Source organism: Vigna radiata, unplaced genomic scaffold (genome assembly GCF_000741045.1).
Source record: "Vigna radiata var. radiata cultivar VC1973A unplaced genomic scaffold, Vradiata_ver6 scaffold_91, whole genome shotgun sequence".
NCBI classification, from domain to species: domain Eukaryota; kingdom Viridiplantae; phylum Streptophyta; class Magnoliopsida; order Fabales; family Fabaceae; genus Vigna; species Vigna radiata.
Window position 1 is genome coordinate 306,278 of NW_014543115.1, and position 21,475 is coordinate 327,752.

A 21,475-nucleotide genomic window follows, 5' to 3' on the forward strand; every position below is an offset into this window, starting at 1 on the left:
ACAGAGATGCAGTTTATCCAATTATAAATCTAATTTAAATTATAAAATTATCACCAAAGGATTTTTTTAAGAAATAATAGTGGTATCTAATTCCATACTTTTATTTATATAAATGGAAACTGTATATCACAATTATATATTAATCCGTAATGAACCTATATATCAATTTATTTTGATAATAGAAATGTGAAAACATATCTAAATTTATTATTGAAAATATGTGTTCTTCGAAATATAAATATACAACGTTTTAGATATCACTTTTATTTTCTCTTTTGCTAGAAATAAAAAATAAAACACTTTCATCTTTTCTACAAAATGGGAGACCATAACCCATTTTCCAAGTTGTATTCGTTATATTCTAGATTTTAATAATTTCAATTTTGATTCTTATCAAATCTTAATATTATTTTAGAGTATTTATGCCACAATTTTACATAATAATTATATCGTTAATTATAAATCTACTATTAATTTACCACTTTACAATTTTAATTAACTAGATAATGACCATAAAACATTTAAATAGTATATATGTAATCCAAAAATTGTATAAATAAAAAAATTAAACTCAAATCGTTATGTTAAATTCAAGATTTTTATTGGTATTTTTTTTTGTCTTTGTAATTTTTATTTTATTTTCAAATTATTTCTTCAATTAATAGAATATATATATATATATATATATATATATATATATATATATATATATATATATATATATATATATATATATATATATATAAAAGAATATAATATATAAAAGAATGTAATTTTCTTATTGAGTATGTTTCTCCGATTATTCCTTGAACAATTTAATAGAAAAAATATAAAAATGTTTACACAAAAACGGTTAAATGCAAACCCAAATAAAGTCATCACTCTTTCAAATAGTACTCCATGTTTGGTCTTTTTCACGCATTGAAAGTAACATGAACAATCTCAATGCTTTTTGTCTTAAATTCTTATCCATAATAGATTTTCTAGATATGGATTTGCATTCTTTTTCATTATTATTTTTTTTTCATACTCATGGTAAATCTTTGAAACCATTTTCATCTAATATATTTATATTTTCTTACTTTTGAAATTATTTCTAATAGAGTTAAATAATTATGTGTTACGAGAGGATTTATAATTTTATTCTTTATAAAAGTTTTATGATACAATTTGTAATTTTATCATTATAAAAATTACATCAATGGGATGTCAATTTTACCTTTAAGTGGTAAGATTTGTGCTTTTTATTTATTTATTTATTTATTCTGTGTTCCTCAAAGAAACTATTTTCTATAATCCTATTTAAACAATTGCAAGAGTTTGGTATTCAATAAACAATTAAACCTCTATGAATAACAAATTTTGTTTCATTTCTATACTGTATTTGAGCAATTGCAAGAAGAATATGGTATTCTGAATAAACAACTGAACCTTTATGAATCACAAATTTTGGTTCATGTATCTTGTTGGTGTTTCGTTAGCATTGTTTTTTACCTTTTTGCATATATATTTCAGGAAATTCGTTTAAAAAATTTATAGAAATTTTTCATATACTAATTATATTTGTAGGCAAGAAATGAAAAATATTTTTCTTTTACACCTTTTAATTTTATGACTAAAAAATTATATTTATAAATTTTGAAATCAATTTTTTTAAGTCATCCTTGGGCTAACCATAAAATAAATAAACTCATTATTTTTTATTTTCGTAAAAAACAGTAAATAATTTATATAATTTTTGTAAGATACATAATTTTACATTTGTTTTCTCTCATTTAAAAAACAATTATTGTAAACTAAGAAGAAAAGTATACTCAAAACCAATAAACATTTGTGAGCATTATTGATATTAGAAAATTAAATTTTAAGTAGAAAAAACAAAACATCTAATAACATAACAAAATTGCTAGAATTTGAACAAATTACATATCATTTAATTAAATAAAACGCACTTTACGTAAAAGAAGAAAGAAAACATAACAACAACAAAATGAAAGAGATTTTGTTAATGAAAAAACAGGTTAAAACAGGTAAAACTGGATATATGACAAGTGTTCTAGTGTCATAGTTCTGACAGTCATAATAGATCTGTGCATTATATGATGTAACAAAAAAATATTTCATAATAGGTTCAATTTACTATGACTTGCTTTTTTATTACTTGTCATAATATATTTCATCTATTATGACATATTTTCAATTATTAGTCATAATATATTCAATTTATTATTCACAATTATGACATCATAAAAATTTATTTTTTTAAAAATTTATTTGTACTTACATTTAACATATTATGACAGACAATGTTATGTACGTCATAGAAAGGCTTTTCTTAAATAATATTCTCAGTTTTATCATCTCATCCAATTAATTTACAATCAATTTACTTGGAAATCAACAAATTCAATTGAACAAACAAAATACAATTCATTTCATAATTTAAATTGTCCAATAATATTTAATATATTATTTGTATATAAAACTATATATTCAATCCAAATATTACATTAACCTACATATATAATACTAAATTGTAATTAAGTTTTTACAAGTTACTAACACTTAAAATAAAATAAACTCACGTAGTTCTAATCTCTTCTATGTCTGGATCTTCCATTGAAGATGAATCATTAAAAATCTACAAATAAAAACTTGTTAATGTAATATACATAGAAAGAGAAATTACGAGAAAACTTGCATAAGCATAAGGATATCACCACACAACCACTAGTGGAAAAACGCTGTTTAACATCAGCTCATAGACGTCTGTTAGAGGATCGCCGACGTCATATGATGATCGGTGGCATTATCGTAAATAAGATGGTAACCTAGATGCCGGTTTCACGGTAAAATGACGTCTCTTATATAGCACACGTCAACTCTGCCCTAAGTCGACATCCAATGTAATGAGGTAGGCGAGAAGACAAACTTCTCCTGCACCATTAACGTCGGTTGTGATGGGTGTCGACGTCTAATTGACTGTAATTAATGTTGTTCAACTGATTCCCAAGCGCTTAGACGCCAGGTAGATAAAAACCGACATTTATGGCCTGTCTGGAAGGCGGGAAGACAAAAATTTCTGCAAAATAGACGTCGCATTTTTGGGTGCACGATGTCTATGTGCCTGTAATTAATTATGTTCATCAAACTCCGAGACACTTCGACGTTCGATAGCAGAGACCCGACGTTGGCGCCCCTTCGCAACTGTAGTTAATTATGTGCTTGCAAAATAGACGTTGGCGTCCCTTCACAACTGTCGTCTACTTTTCTGACAGGAAATGAAACGTCAATCGGTTCAGTGCCCTAGACTTCGACTCCCCTGGTGGCCGACGTCTGATGGGCATTCGAAAAGTTAGTTTAGATGTTATCTTGGACGTCGAATTAGTTAGATAACTGACATCTAGGTGACTATAGACGTCGGTCTCTGGAGCAACCGACGCCCCATTTCATTTTAAATAAACCGCAGACTCTTCGCGGCATTGCACTTTCTGATATCATCGTCTTCCTCCTCTCTTTTTTCTCTCTTGCGGCTCCTCTCCTTTTTCTTTCTTGCGGCATTGCATTATTGTTTCTGATAACATCATGCAAAGTCTTCCTCCTCTCCTTTTTCTCTCTTGCGGCATTGCACCCCAGGTGCGTGTTTTTTTATGATTACCGTTTGAACATTGTTCAGTCTTTCATTGATTATCTTCTGGTTCAACTGATTAAAATTTGTTTTCCTTGTGTTGTGTTTTAGTGCAATTTTGTTCCTCTCTTGGGGTAACGCAATACCACATTCTTCCTTTGCTAGCTGCCTCCCAAAAAAGCAGCGTCTTTTGGATTTCTCGTGGCGTTTCAACCTAAAAACGGCCTTGGGTCGTTGCCTAGTTATCGTTTCACCATAATTTATCCCTCTTGCGGTTGAAAATGGAACTAAGCAAAGACTCAGGTTCGGTTTTGGGTCGAAATGCCATGAGAAATTCAAAAGAGACAAGCTTTTTTTCGGGGGAAACTAGCAAAGAAAGAATGTGCTACTGGGCTGTCCAAAGACAAAAACAAAATTGTACTAAAACACAACGTCTATATTAGACGTCGGTTAATGCATACACCGACGTCTGATAGTGACATTAGACGGCGGTCAGTGACATGTTCGAAGTTTTTATGTGCTCTTAGACGTCGGTTATTGCTTTATTTGACGTCTATATATTGCCTTTAGCCGTCGGATTACGCCTGCACCGACGTTTAGTGACGTCCGACATGGCACTAACTAATGCCTGTATAGACGTCTGTTGTGTAGGATGTGCGACGTCCCATTGACGTTACCGGTATTGACGTCGGTTGTGAATGAGACGTTAAAAGCATAAAGTAACCGACGTTAAACAACGTTTTTCCACTAGTGAACTATTCTTGTTAACAAAAACTTGAACACTCATAAAACAAATAGAAAATCAACACATGAAATATACATAAATAGAGAAAATAAGAGAAAGAGTTAATGTATAGTAGAAAACTTAGGTACAACAATTCATGATATGGAACATTACATTTCATTAATATAAACATTCCTTATTATGGTGATGGAAACGCCATGGTTGTTGCGGAGGCTCGAGAGATGGTCTCACAGTGGACATTGCAATTGACATTGACAGGAAGAAATGTAGAAGTCAGTGACCAACAAAGGCTTGCTGGAGTTTTTATGAAGAGAATTTCCTGGAAACAAAACATGAAATTAGGGATTATGAGATATTATGACAAGTGGAGAAGCATTTGTTGTGCTAAATCCTTATTATGATAGTTCTTTTTAACTTTGTCCGATTAACTAACATAATTTTAATTTTTCGACTGCAGCTAACTTATTATAACAGTTTCTATAGTCATAATAAATTTTTTTATTCATTTATTATGACATAATCATAATAAATATTACTTTTATTACAAGAATGTCATTGCTTAACTTATTATAACAGGCATAATAAGTCGTCATACATTATAATTTTTTTATTAGTGAAATATTTAGAATGAGATTCAATATTAAGTATGAAATAAAAGTCAGAAAAAATATAAGACAAGAGAGTACAATACACTTAAGATTTTTATACTGTTTCTAATTTGTATTCAGTTTTCCAACAACTTGAGTTGAATATCCACTAAAAGATAACAAGAGTTTAGATTACAAACACACCTTCATAACTTACACTTTAAAAACACAACAAACACTTTAAAAATTACAAAAATAATAGTGATGCTACACATAATTACCCTCAAAACTAACCCCACATGAATACAACATATTTAATGAAATCACAAAGAAAAGAAGTATAAGGATATCACGTGAACATGAATTTTACAATATAAAAAACTTATAGCCAATTAATAACCCTTTGATCTTTAATCTTCTTAAAAAACTTGATTACAATAGCTTGAATACTCTCAAAATCCCTCACAGTCTCATTCTTTAGTTCTTAGAATATAAAAAATTTACTTTCCAACGAAAAAAGATACGATTTAAAGAAATATGATATACAGACTATTTTAATTGATTATCTTAAAAGCTTAATTGATTAATAGATTCTTCGTAAAGCCCAAAAACTTAATTAAGCTTATATTAATAATCAATTAACGAGTTTTTAATTGATTAAATGCTAAAACCAACTTATCTTTTTATTATATATTAATCAAGTTCCTAATCGATTAAATACAAAAACTATCTTTTTACCAGTTTGCAAAAATAATCGATTTATTAAGACTTAATCAATTAAATGCAAAATGAGTTGCAAATCAATTAAATTGACAATATTAATAATTATATTTTAAATTTGATCAATAGTACGCATTAATTAAAACAAAAAAAATATCATATCACTACAAAAATAATTATTTTTAGGGGCGGTTAGTTTGGGGGCGGTTTTAAAAACCCCGAAATATTTTCGCGGTTTGTGTTCTGAAACCGCAAATATCTTTTTTTTTTTTATTTTTTTAAAACTTAAATTTTTTTATTTTTAGAATACTTAGATGTTATGTTCTGGCTCGTTAGGAATACTTCGAACCCATAGCTTAATCTTATCTAATTTCAGCAATACTTCGAACCCTAACTTCTCTTCATTGAATTTTCTCCCAAACCCTTCTCCGCACCACAATCTTCTCGTGCTTGGCTTCGTGTTCGTCTTCTCCTACGAGGTAGAGCGTCGAGGTGGAGGCGTCAAGGCGCCAAGGCATTTATGGGTTGAGTGAGTTCGAGGTGCTCTGGCGAACTCCCGCACCTGACCGTCAAGGTAAGACTGTGTTCGATCTTAGCTCTCCGGTTTTAGCTCTCTCGTTCTTTGTTCGATTTATTGATGTAACCTGTGTTGTAACTCAAAAAATTTCATCTCTGTTTTTGACTCTCTGGTTTTGGCACTTATGTAAAAGTTAATGAAACTTGTTGAAGGTACCGGGAATCTACTAGGCGATTTCTATCACTACAGTAAAAAAAATTTTGTCTCCAACCCCTCAAACTCAAATCCTCTCTGGTATGTTCATCTTATCTCTTCAATCTTCATGGTTTAGTTGCACCTACACTGTGACGATTTTATTATGAACAATTTTTCTGCTATATCTGTTTCCTTTAATTTTCTTATCTTCTAGGGATTTTATTGGATGGAATATTAGATTTTATGTCATTAAACTGGCTTCGAACTGGATTAAATTGTGTAACTATGATCTTGAGCAAACTGGTTAAAATGTTGAAATATTGCATGGAAAGGACAATCCTGAGTTGAAGGTTTTGACTATGTTGCAAAAACTGTATTTGACTAGATGAGCGCATAACTCCAAATTATTTATTGAATAATGTCTTAAACAAAGCATGCAAATATAATGGAGGAAAAACCCTAACAATTAATGAATAAAAGCATATGAATAACGAAACAATTCAATATATGAGAGTTTCAAAGGATTACATCAAGTCCCCAACAATAATGAAGGTTTAGTTCACAATAATCATGGTGAAACTAGATAAAAATAATGGAAAGAATGAAAAGATAAACCCTAGATTTGATAGATTGGAGCTCCCACATCCAAAATCCGCCTTCAAGGGGGTCAAGAGAGCGTTTCTGGGCCTCTTTCTGTCAAAAGATACCCCTTTTGTTTCGTCTGGGTCTATATGTAGCACAAAAAAATAAATTTTTTTTGGCCTAGGCCCATTAGTACTCCGCCCAACGGTGGTGTCACCACCCGGTGGTAGGCATGGCACTTAGAATCACCCCCAACGGTGCCTAAGCGAAAAAACAGTGAAAAACTGGTCCCAAGTCCACCGCCCGGCAGTGTTATCACTGCCCAACGCTCCCTGTGGCACAAAACTGCACTCTGATTGACTTTTCAACATTCTGGTTAACTAATTGACTTTTCTTCATTCTGGTTGACTTTTCTGCACTGCAACTCATTGATACTTCAATCCTTCTTTCAAATCATTTAATAAACCTACAAAATCAAGGGAAAACCAAACATAAAACCAAGAAAATCAACTTTGACTCTCGTATTCTCTAACTTAAGCAAAATACATAATTTCAAACTAATTTTAAGTCATAAAAGGTGTGTTTAATGTCGAATTTAAGTATGAAAATAATGGTTTTTCAACCGTTATCACAGCCCCCAACTTAGAATTTTGCTTGTCCTCACGCAAAACAAAATGTAACTTAGTTTTCAAACAATCAATACAATGGATTAACACTTTCCAAAACTTTTTCTTCCAAGACAAGTGATCACTCTTAGCTCATCATAAAAATATTAGTCAAGATGTATAGATGCATTACTTCCATTAAACTCAATAAATATGGTGTTCACATAAGTCTTTCCAACAGATGCTATTATCATGAATGACCAACTAACCAAGTACAGATGCAATCATGTATAACTGGAACTACTCCTCACCAAGGAATGTGTTTCACTCAAGCACACAAGTGTATATTGAGGTGACTCATTCTCTCTACTATCACAATGTCACACAAATTAACTTTTCCTTTCATTTAACCACAATAAATCATACTCACAAGCAAGTTATCATCACAAGGACTTTTTATGTCTTGTAACGTGGTTGGGCTAAGAAGAACATTGGTTTTTCTGGATCACAAAATCCTTGAGTTAAGAGAGTTATTCACATTTATAATTTAAGCACAAATTCTCTTTAAACAACCAATCTCACTCATTCCCAATTTTCCCTTTTCTTTACATTGAGTTTTTCTTCTCATTCTATCTTTTTTATCTTTTCTATCTTTTTCATCTTTTCATGTTTTGCTCAACACATTAGCTTAATGCTTATCTTTTCTTTTTCAACTTTCCCAACAGCCCCAAACTTGAACCTTTATCAATACCACACAATAATTCTCAACTTAACTCAAGGTAAAGATTTTCAAAAGGGTTTTCACATACTGTTTAAGGCTTAGGTTCAAAAAGGGTAGAACACATTGTGCTCTTTTTAATTGGGACGAAACTTTTTGCATTGGCTAAGAAAAGGACTAAATAAAAAATGGCCTTGATCATATGACACATGCAAGCAAGTGATTTAATCATAGAAACCTGGGCAAAATCATTCACGCTTTTCAAGGTAATAACAATTCATTCAACAAAAACTCTTGAGTTCAAAACCTCACATATGCTAATTTCAAGTTCCAATACATAGATACACATCCTGCCCAGTATCACAATCATATCATCATGCATCTGTTCACACATATTGTGAACCACCACCTGTATATAACATCTCATATATCATCTCAACATCAATCAATATAAAAGCATCATTAAGCACACTCATCAAACCATCATCAACTCATTGCATTAGATATAAGTTTTAAACCAAGTACATCAACACCTATTCTAAAAACAGAAGCAAATAAAGCATAAATTAAAAAGATAAGTTTAGAAAACTGGGTTGCCTCCCAGGTAGCGCTTGTTTAACGTCACGAGCCTGACCCAATAATCTTCCAGCATCCTTCAGTAGATGCACATCCGTCTCATTAGCACCCATCAGTAGATGCTAATCTTTCTCATCTTCATTAGCATTCATCAATAAATGCTATCAATGACACCCATCAATAGATTCCTAATGACATAGCATCCCTCGGTAGATGCTTAATCACATAACATCCTTTAGTAGATGCTATTATTCTTCATCCTTATCATGCAACATCCATTAGTAGATGCTTTCTTTCATCATCCTTATCATAGCAACATCCATCAGTAAATGTTGTTATCTGAGTCCTCCTAGCATCCATCAGTAAATGTTATCATCACTGCCATCAGAAGTAGCATATAACCTACAAAAAGTAAAATAAAAAAAATATAATAAGATAAAATAAATAAAATAAAATAAATAAAATAAAATAAAATAAAACAAAATAAAAGATAAAAAATTCAGAAATTGGGTTGTCTCCCAGCAAGCGCTCTTTTAACGTCACTAGCTTGACCCGGTAAAACTCAAACATCCATCAGTAGGTGTTGATATTCTCCTTGCTTGATATTCTTTTCTTTTTCTTCTTTTTGCTGAATTTGTTCAGAAAGTTGATCAAACCAAACACCTATTTCCCTGTCTCAATCATAGGAACTTTAATCTCTAATTTCTTGAAGATCTCCATAAAGCACTTAAATTTCTTTTCCTTCCTATGATACTTCTTTGGATAAGGAAGGGGTTTTTTCATATGATCTTTTCTTTTTTCCTCTCATCCTCTCTTTCTCACTCCTCTTTTCTCTCAATTTTCTCTTTTTCTTTTCTCTTACTTTCTTCTTTATTTTCACACATATTTTCTTTTCTTCTTTTCTCTCAACCACTTCTTTTTCTTTCTCATCATCTTTCTCTTCCTCACTCAACCTTTCTGTTTCTTCTTCCTCTATCTTTTCCTCCTCTATCTCTACATTTTCTTCCTCTATGTTTTCCTCATCTCTCTCTATCTTTTCCTCATCAACAACCTTATCACTTTCAGTGATAGTGACTTGACATTCCTCCCTAGGGTTAACTTTAGTATTAACCCTAGAATCATTTAGAGGCTCAATTATGCAACCCAATTCTATCTCCATCCTTTTACATCTTGCTTCCATGCGTTCTATACGGGAGATGGAATTTTGCATAACTTGTTGGAATGTCTCTTTACGTCTTTCTGATGGAGAGAGTTGTTGCTGCCATTGTTGTTGTACCAATTTCTGAAATTGTATAGCAGCTAGCCCAAATTGGCGCACATTAATGCATTAATGAGGTTCCCTCCACTGGTGAGATCATCTTGATAGGATTGAGTGCCCATATAGTCAAGTTCTTGTCCAAATTGCATCTTGCAAACCTTAGGCATAAAACCCTAGAAAACATTTATTAGAACAAAAATAACAGAAAACAAACATAAAAAAAAAAATCAAGTCAAAGGTAATAAATAGTCACACTACTAGAATAGTTAAACCACGAGTCCCTGGCTACAACGCCAAAAACTTGTTAACACTCCGACAAGTGTACCGAATCGTATCAAGTAATAATAAAACGGTAAGTCCGAGTATCATTTCCTAAAGGACTCTTAGGCCTAAAAGTTCATGTGATTTCTTGATTATTTAAGACTTGAAGAACGAAAATTAGGGTTTTATAATGCAAAAACGAAAATTAAATATGCATGCAAAGGTTTTCATCAATTGACCAAAAGATAACGCAGGTGAATGATGTATGAATGAATTATGTTGTTGGGGTTATGATTTCATCCTATCCACTCTCATATATCTAAGAACTCAACTTTTTCATTAATGTCAATCCCACTTTCTAATTTACCCTAATCCCCAATGTTTTGGTGAAAAGAGACTACTCCTATAATTACTAGTTTACTATGTCTAGTCTCTCTAGCAATTAATCATGCATTACATAATTCACACAGAAGCTTAAGACAATCAGTCCTCCTATCGCTATGTCTAGGTAATATTGCCACAAAGAGAATTTCCTCATGTCTAGACCTACCCACATGTGTCCATATAGATAGAATCTAAGATTATGCTATTGAATAATGTCTTAAGCAAAGCATGCAAATATAATGGAGGAAAAACCCTAACAATTAATGAATAAAAGCATATGAATAAAGCAACAATTCAATATATAAGAGTTTCAAAGGATTACATCAAGTCCTCAACAATAATGGAGGTTTAGTTCACCATAATCATGGTGAAACTAGATGAAAATAATGGAAAGAATGAAAAGATAAACCCTAGATTTGATTGATTGGAGTTCCCGAATCCAAAATCCGCCTCCGATGGGTCAAAAGAGTGTTTCTGTGCCTCTTTCTGTCAAAAGATACCCCTTCTGGTTCGTCTGGATCTATATATAGCACAGAAAAATAACAAAATTTTGGCCCACGCCCATTAGTACACTGCCCGACTGTGGTTTCACCGCCCGACGGTAGGCGCGACACTTAGAATCACCCCCAGCAGTGCCCAGGTCAAAAACAATGAAAAATTGGTCCCGAGTCCACCGCCCGACAGTGTTATCACCGCCCAACGTGTTATCATTGTCCAACTCTCCGTGCGGCACAAAACTGCACTCTGGTTGACTTTTCAGCATTCTGGTTGACTTTTCTGGTTGACTGGTTGAATTTTCTGCATTCTGGTTGACTTTTCTGTACTGCAACTCCTTGATACTTCAACCCTTCTTTCATATCATTCAATAAACCTACAAAATCAAGAGAAAACCAAGCATAAAACCAAGAAAACCAACTTTGACTCTCTTATTCTCTAACTTAAACAAAATACATGATTTCAAACTAATTCTAAGTCATAAAGGGTGTGCTTAATGTCAAATTTAAATATAAAAGTAAAAGTTTTTCAACCGTTATCACAAGACACACAATGTTAGTCTAACTAAGATAAACACTTTTACTAAAACCTGGAAATCATAAAAGCTAATGTTAATCTAAGACAAACACTTCTACTAAAACATGGAAATCATAATAAAAACTGCAACAAGTCCCTTCTTTAAGACATGGTAAGATATTCATCTAAAACTTTGAATAACATCTTATATTCAAACTTTATTATTCATTATAAAAAATACTAATAATGAACAGAAGGAAGCACGTCTGATAATGCACATCATCTTTGTACTATTGGAGTACAAAGAAATTACATTTTATTTTGCTTGTACAAAAGAAAAAGAAGAAAGAAAACTGTTGTCTCTTCAGTTCAATCTTTCTAACAGATATACACACACAAGCTTATGATACTCTTGAGTAGGTAGAACAGTAGAACTCATTTCTTGGAACTTGAATCTGGAGGATGATACATCTGATTATACAGAGCAACCATCTTACTGTATGCATCCACTGTCTCTGACTGCATCAAGTTATTCTTCTTTAGCAACAGCTGTTATATAGAGAGATATAATATATATATATATATATATATATATATATAGATATATATATATATATATATATATATAGATATATATTATAGGTGCTATTTATGTTTAAAAAAGTAACACAATAATTGCATTGTTATCATATAACCAGGAAGGAATCAGAAACAAATATAGGGGACTATTTTAACAAATATATATCTATACAGTTTTGTAAAATTATTTATTTTAATAAATTTCAAAATTATCACAATCATCAAAGTAATGTTTAGATGTTAATTTTAAGATAAACTATAAGCTTTTTTTAATAAAATGTACGTAAGATTACAAATATTAATTATTACTTTCATCTGTTGCTTAATATTATCTGTGTTAATCCTAAACTTTTAAAAACATGTGATATTATTTACATTTTTTGATTTATTATATTAGAATGACACGTAACACTCTTTAAATGATAGTCAATAACCATCTAATAAATTTTAAACTGATTTTTATGCATTAAAAGAAAATTTTAGAAGACATGTAGAAAAAAGATAATTGTTTTCATTTTAAGGTTTATATAATTATATGTTTTAGAATATCAACAATATCTATAATTGTTTTCATTCATTTAAAATAAAAACATACTTTAGAATATCATAATGAATGTCTCATAAGTTATATTAAAATAAAACAGAATAAGTCAAGGAGTGATAGAAAACAGAATATTGGTTCATGAGTCTCTCCCCAGACTATCAATCTTAAATATAATGTCTTAAATTAAACTTGCTATATTCGAAAAGGTTATATAAACAACTTCTAATTCTCAATTATATGATAAAAAATTATATAATGCAATGGATAGACAAAACAAGCCTTAAAAACAAATCACATTCAAATATTTTGTTTTGAAATGAATATTAATTATTATCTCTGCATGAAAAACTGTAACAGGAAAATAGTTCAACCATCTAAGAAACACCATAACAATAATAAAGTCAAATATTTCATAAAAAAATAATTATCTGATTATAAACATTAAACTGTGTAAAAGGGGCAATACCTTTTCTGGTTCTGCTAGTAATCGATCAGCACATGAAGCCATAGGCATGAAGGGAGGAAGATGGAGCATGGGAGCAATGGTGGGAATGTTCATGTTGTTCATATTCATATCCATATTCATGTTCATATTCATAGCCATGTCCTTACTCATTCTCATTCCCATGCCCATTTGAGCCATCATCATGGACATCTTAAGTTGTTGCTGTTGCATGGTGATTGGCAGCATCATCGACGAGTACATTTTCATCCAATTCATCACTTGCAAATGTGCTTGCAATTGCTTCATGTATTGGATAACCTCATCCAGCATCGAAGCTTTGTCTGTCTGATAAATAAACCAGACCATGCAACTCTTATTCTCAATGTCGTAAAATATATTACATGCACTATATTGCACACAAAAAAATTCTCTCCACAAAAGTGTCTATATATCTGTAAACTGTTTGTATTTATATTAATTTAACACCATTTATCAAAACTTGAAACTTTTCTTTTATCACAAATGTCATGTATATTTTTTTTTTTAAATTTCACAAGTCAATTTAAAATATATAAATAGAACTAATCATTATTTATAAGATGTCAATTTTGTGAGATAAATTTTTAGTGTAATATTAGAATTTGAGATTTATTTGTAGAGTTTGTTCATATCTATAATTGTATCAGCAACCTACCTATCCTACCTTAATTTTAACTTCATAAAAAAAAAATTGTAAAGATGAATTAGATTTAAAATACTTTTTAATAAAGAAGGTACTGTAAGAAGATATGGTATGATATGGGAATGGTGGCATGAGCACCGGTGACTAATTAAGGAGGATGTTGGAGGTGACTCATGTATGGTCAGTGTTTGTGACTGAGTAGAATTTGAAAAAAGTGTTGGAACATTTTATAATGCTAAAAACCTGGTTCAGTCAGAAGTATTCTTCTTTTTACCTTGCTGGAATTGGGGACCAGCTTTTGCAATTCCTTCATTCTTTGGTTGATCTTATCTCTCCTTCTCTGAAAAGCAAAGACAGAGCGAATCAATGATGAAGAAATTCAAGATAAAATGATACTTTGGTGCACAGAAGAGGAGTCACGTAACCCTTTCAGATTGGTTGTGTACAGCTGAAGCTTTTATTCTTTTGTTGGATTCACAAGATCTATCAACTCCACTTGTTTTACAATCTTCTTCCCGTACCTCACTCTATCATTTTCCATCACATAATAATTAAAAACAATCACCAAATTATTACCATAAAAAAGTGAGTAAAACAAAAACACCCATTTCAAATTTGTTGGAAATCTAATTCTTTTGGATTAAATAACAAACTATAGTTTTTTTTTAAATATTTAAAAGTTGGTCAAAAACTATTTTTTAAAAGATACATCTAAACAAACTAATTTATAAAGATTTAAATACCCTTTTTAAATAAAAACTTACTTATATAAAAAAAGTTAGGCTTAATTACCTTTTTAGTCCCCAAATTAGAATTGAATTTCTGTTTGATACCCGCTTTTAAAAGTGATGTAATTTGGTTCCCATGTTACTATTTTACTTTTATTAGGTCCATTCCGTTAAGTAGGCGTCAACGACGTTAAATGTTAAATGATCTGTTATATGTGTCGTGGCAATGAGGTGGGCTACATTATTCAACGTGGCGGCCAAAGAATAAATTACGTGTTTATAAGTAATGAAAAATTAAAAATTAGGGCTTTTTAATCAGAATTTGGGATTTTATCAGAAAGTGAGGTCATGGAATCCAGAAGAAACTATGGGTCGGAGGAAGAAGGTGACTCACCTCTCACCTTTCTCCATACTAAAACCTACTAAAACCAAAACTGAACCACAACAACATTGGCATTCTTGAACTGAGACAACAAATGACGAAACAAAACCACCCAAAACACAACCACCCCTATGAAACAAACAGAAAAATGCAGTTTTCCTATTTCATGTTTTCCCTCTGAAAATCCAACTTCTCTCCTGTTCGCCCCACCCTCCCTCTGGTTCGCTGCGGCATCCACGAGCTCTGCCAACGAATCCACACCGTCCAGACCACGCAAAAGATCACCGAAGGTATGAAGCTCGTCGTCGCCGCTAGGGTCTGCTGCGCTCAGGAGGTCGTCGGCAACGACCGCCCCTTCGCCTCAAACCTCGTAGAAATGCTGAACGACATCACCTAATGCCTAAAAAGCGACGATGTTTCCACCCCCCTCAGTGATGCCAGACCCGTCAAGACCGTCGCCCTCGTCGTTTTCACCAGCAATTGCCGCCTCTGCGACGATTTCGACAAATGGGTAATAAAAAAGTCGTCACCCGAATCAAGGAGTTGAAGAAACTCAATCTGGAGTGAGTTGTTATAAGCGTCGACAAAAAGGGTAGCTCGTTTTTTACTCACAACAATGAAAAGAAACATCCTTTTGTTAAAGTCGACAACTTTATCGAAATTGGAGGTTTTCCAATAGCAAAGGAGGCTCAGGTCATTGCTGATGATGTTTTCTCATTGTTTGTTAGTGAGGAGGTGGAAGGAGGGGAAGTTGGCTCTAGAAAGGGATGTTGTGAGGTTGAGGAAAGAGGGTGAGGTGTTTTCCCCTATTATGGAGTTTGAGCAGGATCCTGTTCTCATCCTTGGAGATCACCTCACACCTACTCCACTTTAGGGTTACCTAAGGTGCTTTGACATTAGGCCAAATCTATTAAAACATATTTTCATATTTGGTAAAATAACTTCTTTTGCCACGCTGGATAACCCATTTCACATATCACTTAATATTTAACGTTGTTGACGCCTACTTAACGGAATGAACCTAATAAAAGCAAAATCAATAATATGGGAACCAAATTACATCACTTTTAAAAACGGGTATCAAACAGAAATTTAATTCTAATTTAGGGACTAAAAAAGTAATTAAGCCAAAAAGTTATATACTTATCCTTACAGTATTCAAACATTTTCATTTTCTTCAGAAAAACACGTGACTGTATCAATTATTGAGATGATGACATCACGTTAAAATGATACCTATCATGTAAGCATTTGGACAATGTAAACTAAAGAAAGTTTGAACTTAACAACAAGAAATACAGGAACTAGAAGCAAAAACATAGTATATTTATCCGAACAGAAAATATTTAATTGATTAATTGTAGCTGCGAAAATCATTCAAATGAAATACAAACAAACATTCATTTCAATCAACAAAATTGTAAAACATGAATCATTTTAATTTTAATTTTTCCAACATATAACCTTTTATATTTGCAAAAGAATAAACGGCTTAATGTAATACTCATAAACTATAATTAAACTGATTTAGTATTTTTGTTTCAAATGAATACGAGTCATACCTGCGACCTACGGTGGCTTAAGGAATCACGGGGGTAGTCGTTGGCAGTGGTCTCCGTACACTGCTTAGCGGAGCTACTGGTGTTTTCAGGCGAACCCATGGTGGCTGAATTGAAAGTGACGCTCAACTCCCTCGGACAGATGTCACAACCACTCATACTGGAGTCTTTGCCGCCAGTCAACTCATAAGTTGGGGGACCACGCGCCACCACCCCAGACTCCACGCGCCCGGGGTAACCCTTCTTGCCCGCGCTAAACACTGTGTCCTGTTTGGGAAAAGAGGGCACCAAGGCGTCCTTAGTAAGTAACTGGAGGCAGTTTTTGGCGATACCATGGTTCACTATGGACTCCAAGGTTCCACTTGTACGAGGTATTTCCCATGTTGTCTGGTTCGCTGGGGTGTGTTCGTGGGTGGAAGGTTGTCCCTTTTTGCATGCCAGTTTGTAGCCCAACCTGCAAGAGCAATAGAATTTGAAAGAATTGATCTTCCAGAGTTAAGAGTATAATATATGAGATAAGGAATGAAATATGCGCAGAGATTGGTTACATTGGGACTTCATGGGAGATGAAATTGGAGGTGGAAATAAGAGGGAATTTTGTTGGTGTGGAAACGGTGTTGTCGTCCACATCACAGCTAGGGACACGTTGGCTCATTTCAGAGTTTGATTGTGGTGTGTGAGGAAAACCAGGCGTTATGCTTTTTGACTTATGAGTGTGTGGAAGAAGATGAAGGGCAGAGAAATCTTACATGTGTTTGAATAATTGCAAGATTGCCTTCCAATATAAGAGCCACAATTCGTTCAGTTTTTTCAACTATTTCATTATTGCTTTCCACTTTAACATCTACACTTATATATCTATTTAACATCTATTTTATGTATATATATAAATAGTCAAAAATGAGTTTCATTTATGGAAATTGTACCTCCACCTATCATTATCCATAATAGTATAATTCATTAAAGCTCAAAATACACCCAATCCCCAAAGATATAATAACAATATGCATGTGATATTATTTTGATATTTTAATATATATTTTGAGATATTTGATAATAATTGTGTGATATTAATAAAACCTAATTATATTAGTAGAGTTTAATTATTATATCAGTCATTATATTAAAAGGTTTAAGAAGTATATAAAATCATAACTATCAAAGAGAGTATTATATCCTACAATCATTTTCCTTATAATACTTATTTTTGTGAAATTTGAAAATAACAGGTTTTAAAGTTTATCAATTATAATAATTAGTTTTAAATTGTAATAATTAGTTTTTATTAGCTAATTTTTGTATATTTATTTTCCTTTTATTTAGTTTAATTATTAGTGTTAAATATCAATTATTATAATAGATATCATAATAATTAATATTAAATTGGTGGAGTTTATTACCTTAACTCTTTTTAATTACGTTCTCAATTTGTATATTTATATTACTGTAATTCGATGATAGAATCAATTCATTCAAGTACTTTTCTATATGTTATCAGTCTAACACGATCCTCTTCGTTTTTTTTTATCTTCTTCAACACAAGACGTTGCTCCTTTCTTTCTTTTTGCCTCTAATGGCCAACGACAACTCTTCATCTATTAGCAACCCTCATGAGCCATCAAAACCTTCACCTGCATCAACTATTATGATAAAACTCAATCTGGGCAATTTCTGCATCATCAACTTCACGCCCTGGCAACCGCAGACCGTTTCTTGGTCCCTGTTAGTGGTGCAATGTCAAGGGCTATGTCCTGTCTCAGTGTCAAACCTTCAAGCAGCACCCTAGTGTCCCGATGCCTCATTGTTCCTCTTCTGCTAACCCTCTTCAGATTTTACCCAATCACTCTCACATATTTACTTTTCTTATTTGTTTCGCTTTGTTATCTAATTGTCATGCAAACTTTCTTAGTCTACCCTTAACCCGACCCCTCGGCGAAAAGAGCCTATTATTAGTTACTGGCTTGCTATCCCTAGCCTCCCCTGGTAATTAATAACGCATTAAGAACAAAAGCAAAAACAATTGATCGTCCTACCCCCTATCCCTAGGTGGTATTGCTTAATCAAGGAATTTCTCCTAGTTCATGACAGTACTGTACGTTCCCGTATCAATAAAGACAAACAACGATTATCGAATGAGTTAAACGATAAAAGCTTTAAGCGCAGAAGAGAAACCCAACAATTGATAATCAAAGCATACGCAAGCATATAAATAAAATAAGAATTTTGATATATGAGAGTTTAGAGGTTACATCTTTCCCCAGCAACAAATAAGATTAGTTCTCCATCGTCATGGAGAAACTAGGTGAAGAATGGAATGAAAGAGATAGAAACCCTAAAAAGGAGAAAAGGAGAGTTGTCACCATCTCCAAATCTAGCCCCAAAGGGGTGAAAAGTGTGTTTCTGTGCCTAAGCCATCAAAAGATACAAACCCTAAGACGTTCTGGCCTTTAAATAGGGCATAAAAATGACATAAAACAAGCCCAAGCCCAAACAGATCATAAAAAAATAACATAAAACAGGTCCATGCCCATCTGACAGCCACCCGGCGCCTAATTTCACCGCTGGGCAGTTTCCCTCAAGCCGTAGCACCGCCCGACGCTCAATTTCACCGCTGGGCACTGGTCAACTGCACTCTGGTCAACTTTTCAGCATTCTGGTCAACTGGTTGACTTTCTGGTTGACTAGTTGACTTTTCTACATTCTATTTGACTTTTCTGCACTCTAACCATTTGATAGTTCAACCATTCTTTCAAATCATTCCAAAAACCTACAAAATCAAGGGAATTTAACGAAAAAAATCATAAAACACGTCCTCAACTCTTTTATTCACAAAAATAAAGAAAAGTCATGATTCCAAGCAAGTTTCTAAGTCAAAAGGGTGTTTTTGATATCAAAATTAAGTATGAAAATAATTGTTTTTAAACCGTTATCATTGGGGAACAATGTAATCTTTTGAAACTCTCATATATCCAAATTCTTATTTAGTTTATATGCTTGCATATGCATAATTTATCAATTGTTGGGTTCCTTACCTATATTTAATGCTTTTATAGTTTAACTCATTCGGTAAATGTTGTTTGTCTTTATTAATACGGGAACGTACACTAATGTCATGAACTGGGGGGAGTTTCTTGATTAAGCAATACCACCTAGGGATAGAGGTAGGACGATCAATTGTATTTTGCTTCCGTTTATCATGCATTATTAATTACTAAGGGAGACTAAGGATAGCAAGCCGGTAATTAGTAATAGGCTCTTTTCGCCAAGGGATTGGGTTAAGGGTAGACCGAGAAAGTTTGGATGACAATATGATAAATAAGCAAATTAAATAAGAAGAGTAGATATATGAGGATGGATAAGATGGAATTGGAAACTCCAACAACTCCATTCAACCATAGTTTCTTTTAGACAATTGAATCATTGCATTTGCATGTTTACTTTTGTTCTTTGCATTCAAACCTCAATTTAATTCTTTTCTCAAGTCTTACACGATTGGTTTACATGAAAAGTAAGGCCTAAGAGTCCTTTGGGAAACGATACTTGGACTTACCTATTTATATTACTTGATAACGATCTGATACACTTGCCAAGGACTTAACAAGTTTTTGGCGCCGTTGCCGGGGACTCATGGTTTAACTTATCGAGTAGTGTAAATTGATTAAGTTTGACTTGATTGTTATGTTTATTTTTATTTTTGTTCTAATAAATATTTTCTAGGTTTTTGTGCCTAATGTTTGCAGGATGCAGTATGGACAAGAATTTGACTATATGGGCACTCAATTCTACCAAAATGCTGTCAACCACTGGTGGGAACCTCACTCATACATAGATCAAAGCCAATTTGGGCAAGCTGTTGAGCAACAAATTACTCCATTTAAGAAAAATATAAATTCTGATAAACTTCTTTAGAGGATCATGGATTTGGAAGTATACCATGTCAAAAGCATAAAGGAGAATACAAAGAATGATGAACTTTTTCCGCAGGACATGTATACAAGTTTTTCTTCTCATAGAAGAATGAAAGAGATGCAACAATATCACTGGCAACAAAAAATCTCTTTACCAATAGAAACGTGGGAGGACGATCAACAACTATGTCATCAGATAGCTGATGTGACAGAACAAGTCAAAAGCCTTAATGAAAAGTTTGACAAATTTCTGGAGAAGTATGATTCCAAGAGCTATGAAGTTACCTTCAGGAATGTGGAGACACAAATTGGTCAGCTATCTAACATAAAAGTTAACCCTACGGAGGAATGTCAAGCCAATATCTCTGAAAGTGATAAGGTTGATGATGAGGAGAAGATAGAGGAGAAAAAATGGAGAGAAATAAGGAAAAGATAGAGGAGAAAAAAATGGAGAGAAAAAGGAAAAGATAGATGAGAAAAAAATGGAGAGAAAGGAGGAAAAAATAGAGGAGAAGATAGAGGAGAAAAAATTGGAGAAAAAGGAGGAGAAGATTGAGGAAGGAAAGATAGAGATAGATTTAAAGGAAGAAGAAACATAAAAGTTGGTTGACGAAGATAATGATGATGAGGGAGAAAAAGCAGTGGTTGAGAAAAAAGAAAAAATATACGAAAATAAAGAAGAAAAGAAGAAAAGAGAAAAAAGAGAAAGTTGAGGGAGGAGATTAAGAAAAAGAGGAAGAGAGGAAAGAAGAAAAGATCATATGCAAAACCTCTTCCTCATCAAAAGAAATATCATAGGAAAGAAAAGAAGTTTAAGTGCTTTATTGAAATCTTCAAGAAATTGGAGATTAAAGTTCCTAT

The 21,475-nt window shown here is 32.7% G+C and overlaps 1 protein-coding gene across 2 annotated transcripts; it reads right to left on the bottom strand.

Annotated features, from left to right (window-relative positions):
- Nucleotides 1–11,973: 11,973 nt before the first annotated feature.
- Nucleotides 11,974–17,536, bottom strand: LOC106753050 (transcription factor UNE10). 2 transcript variants are annotated; one of them, XM_014634836.2, is made up of 6 exons: nucleotides 17,255–17,536; nucleotides 16,710–17,160; nucleotides 14,463–14,564; nucleotides 14,312–14,377; nucleotides 13,377–13,700; nucleotides 11,974–12,336 (listed from the first exon to the last, which is right to left on the bottom strand). In XM_014634836.2, exons 1-6 carry the CDS (start codon nucleotides 17,359–17,361, stop codon nucleotides 12,223–12,225), a joined length of 1,164 nt encoding a protein of 387 aa, XP_014490322.1. In that variant the 5' UTR covers nucleotides 17,362–17,536; the 3' UTR covers nucleotides 11,974–12,222. The 2 variants fall into 2 exon arrangements, with proteins under 2 accessions (XP_014490322.1, XP_014490323.1); XM_014634837.2 differs by having other exon boundaries at nucleotides 12,182–12,306; nucleotides 17,255–17,534.
- Nucleotides 17,537–21,475: the final 3,939 nt, after the last annotated feature.

Bases quoted from the DNA above. Each gene is read 5' to 3' on its own strand.
- LOC106753050 (XM_014634836.2), bottom strand. From the start codon at position 17,361: ATGAGCCAACGTGTCCCTAGCTGTGATGTGGACGACAACACCGTTTCC. The intron at 17,161-17,254 runs GTAACCAATCTC...TTGCTCTTGCAG, and splicing joins ATCTCCCATGAAGTCCCAAT to GTTGGGCTACAAACTGGCAT. The intron at 13,701-14,311 runs GTAAAAAGAAGA...TTTATTTATCAG, and splicing joins TGGTCCCCAATTCCAGCAAG to ACAGACAAAGCTTCGATGCT.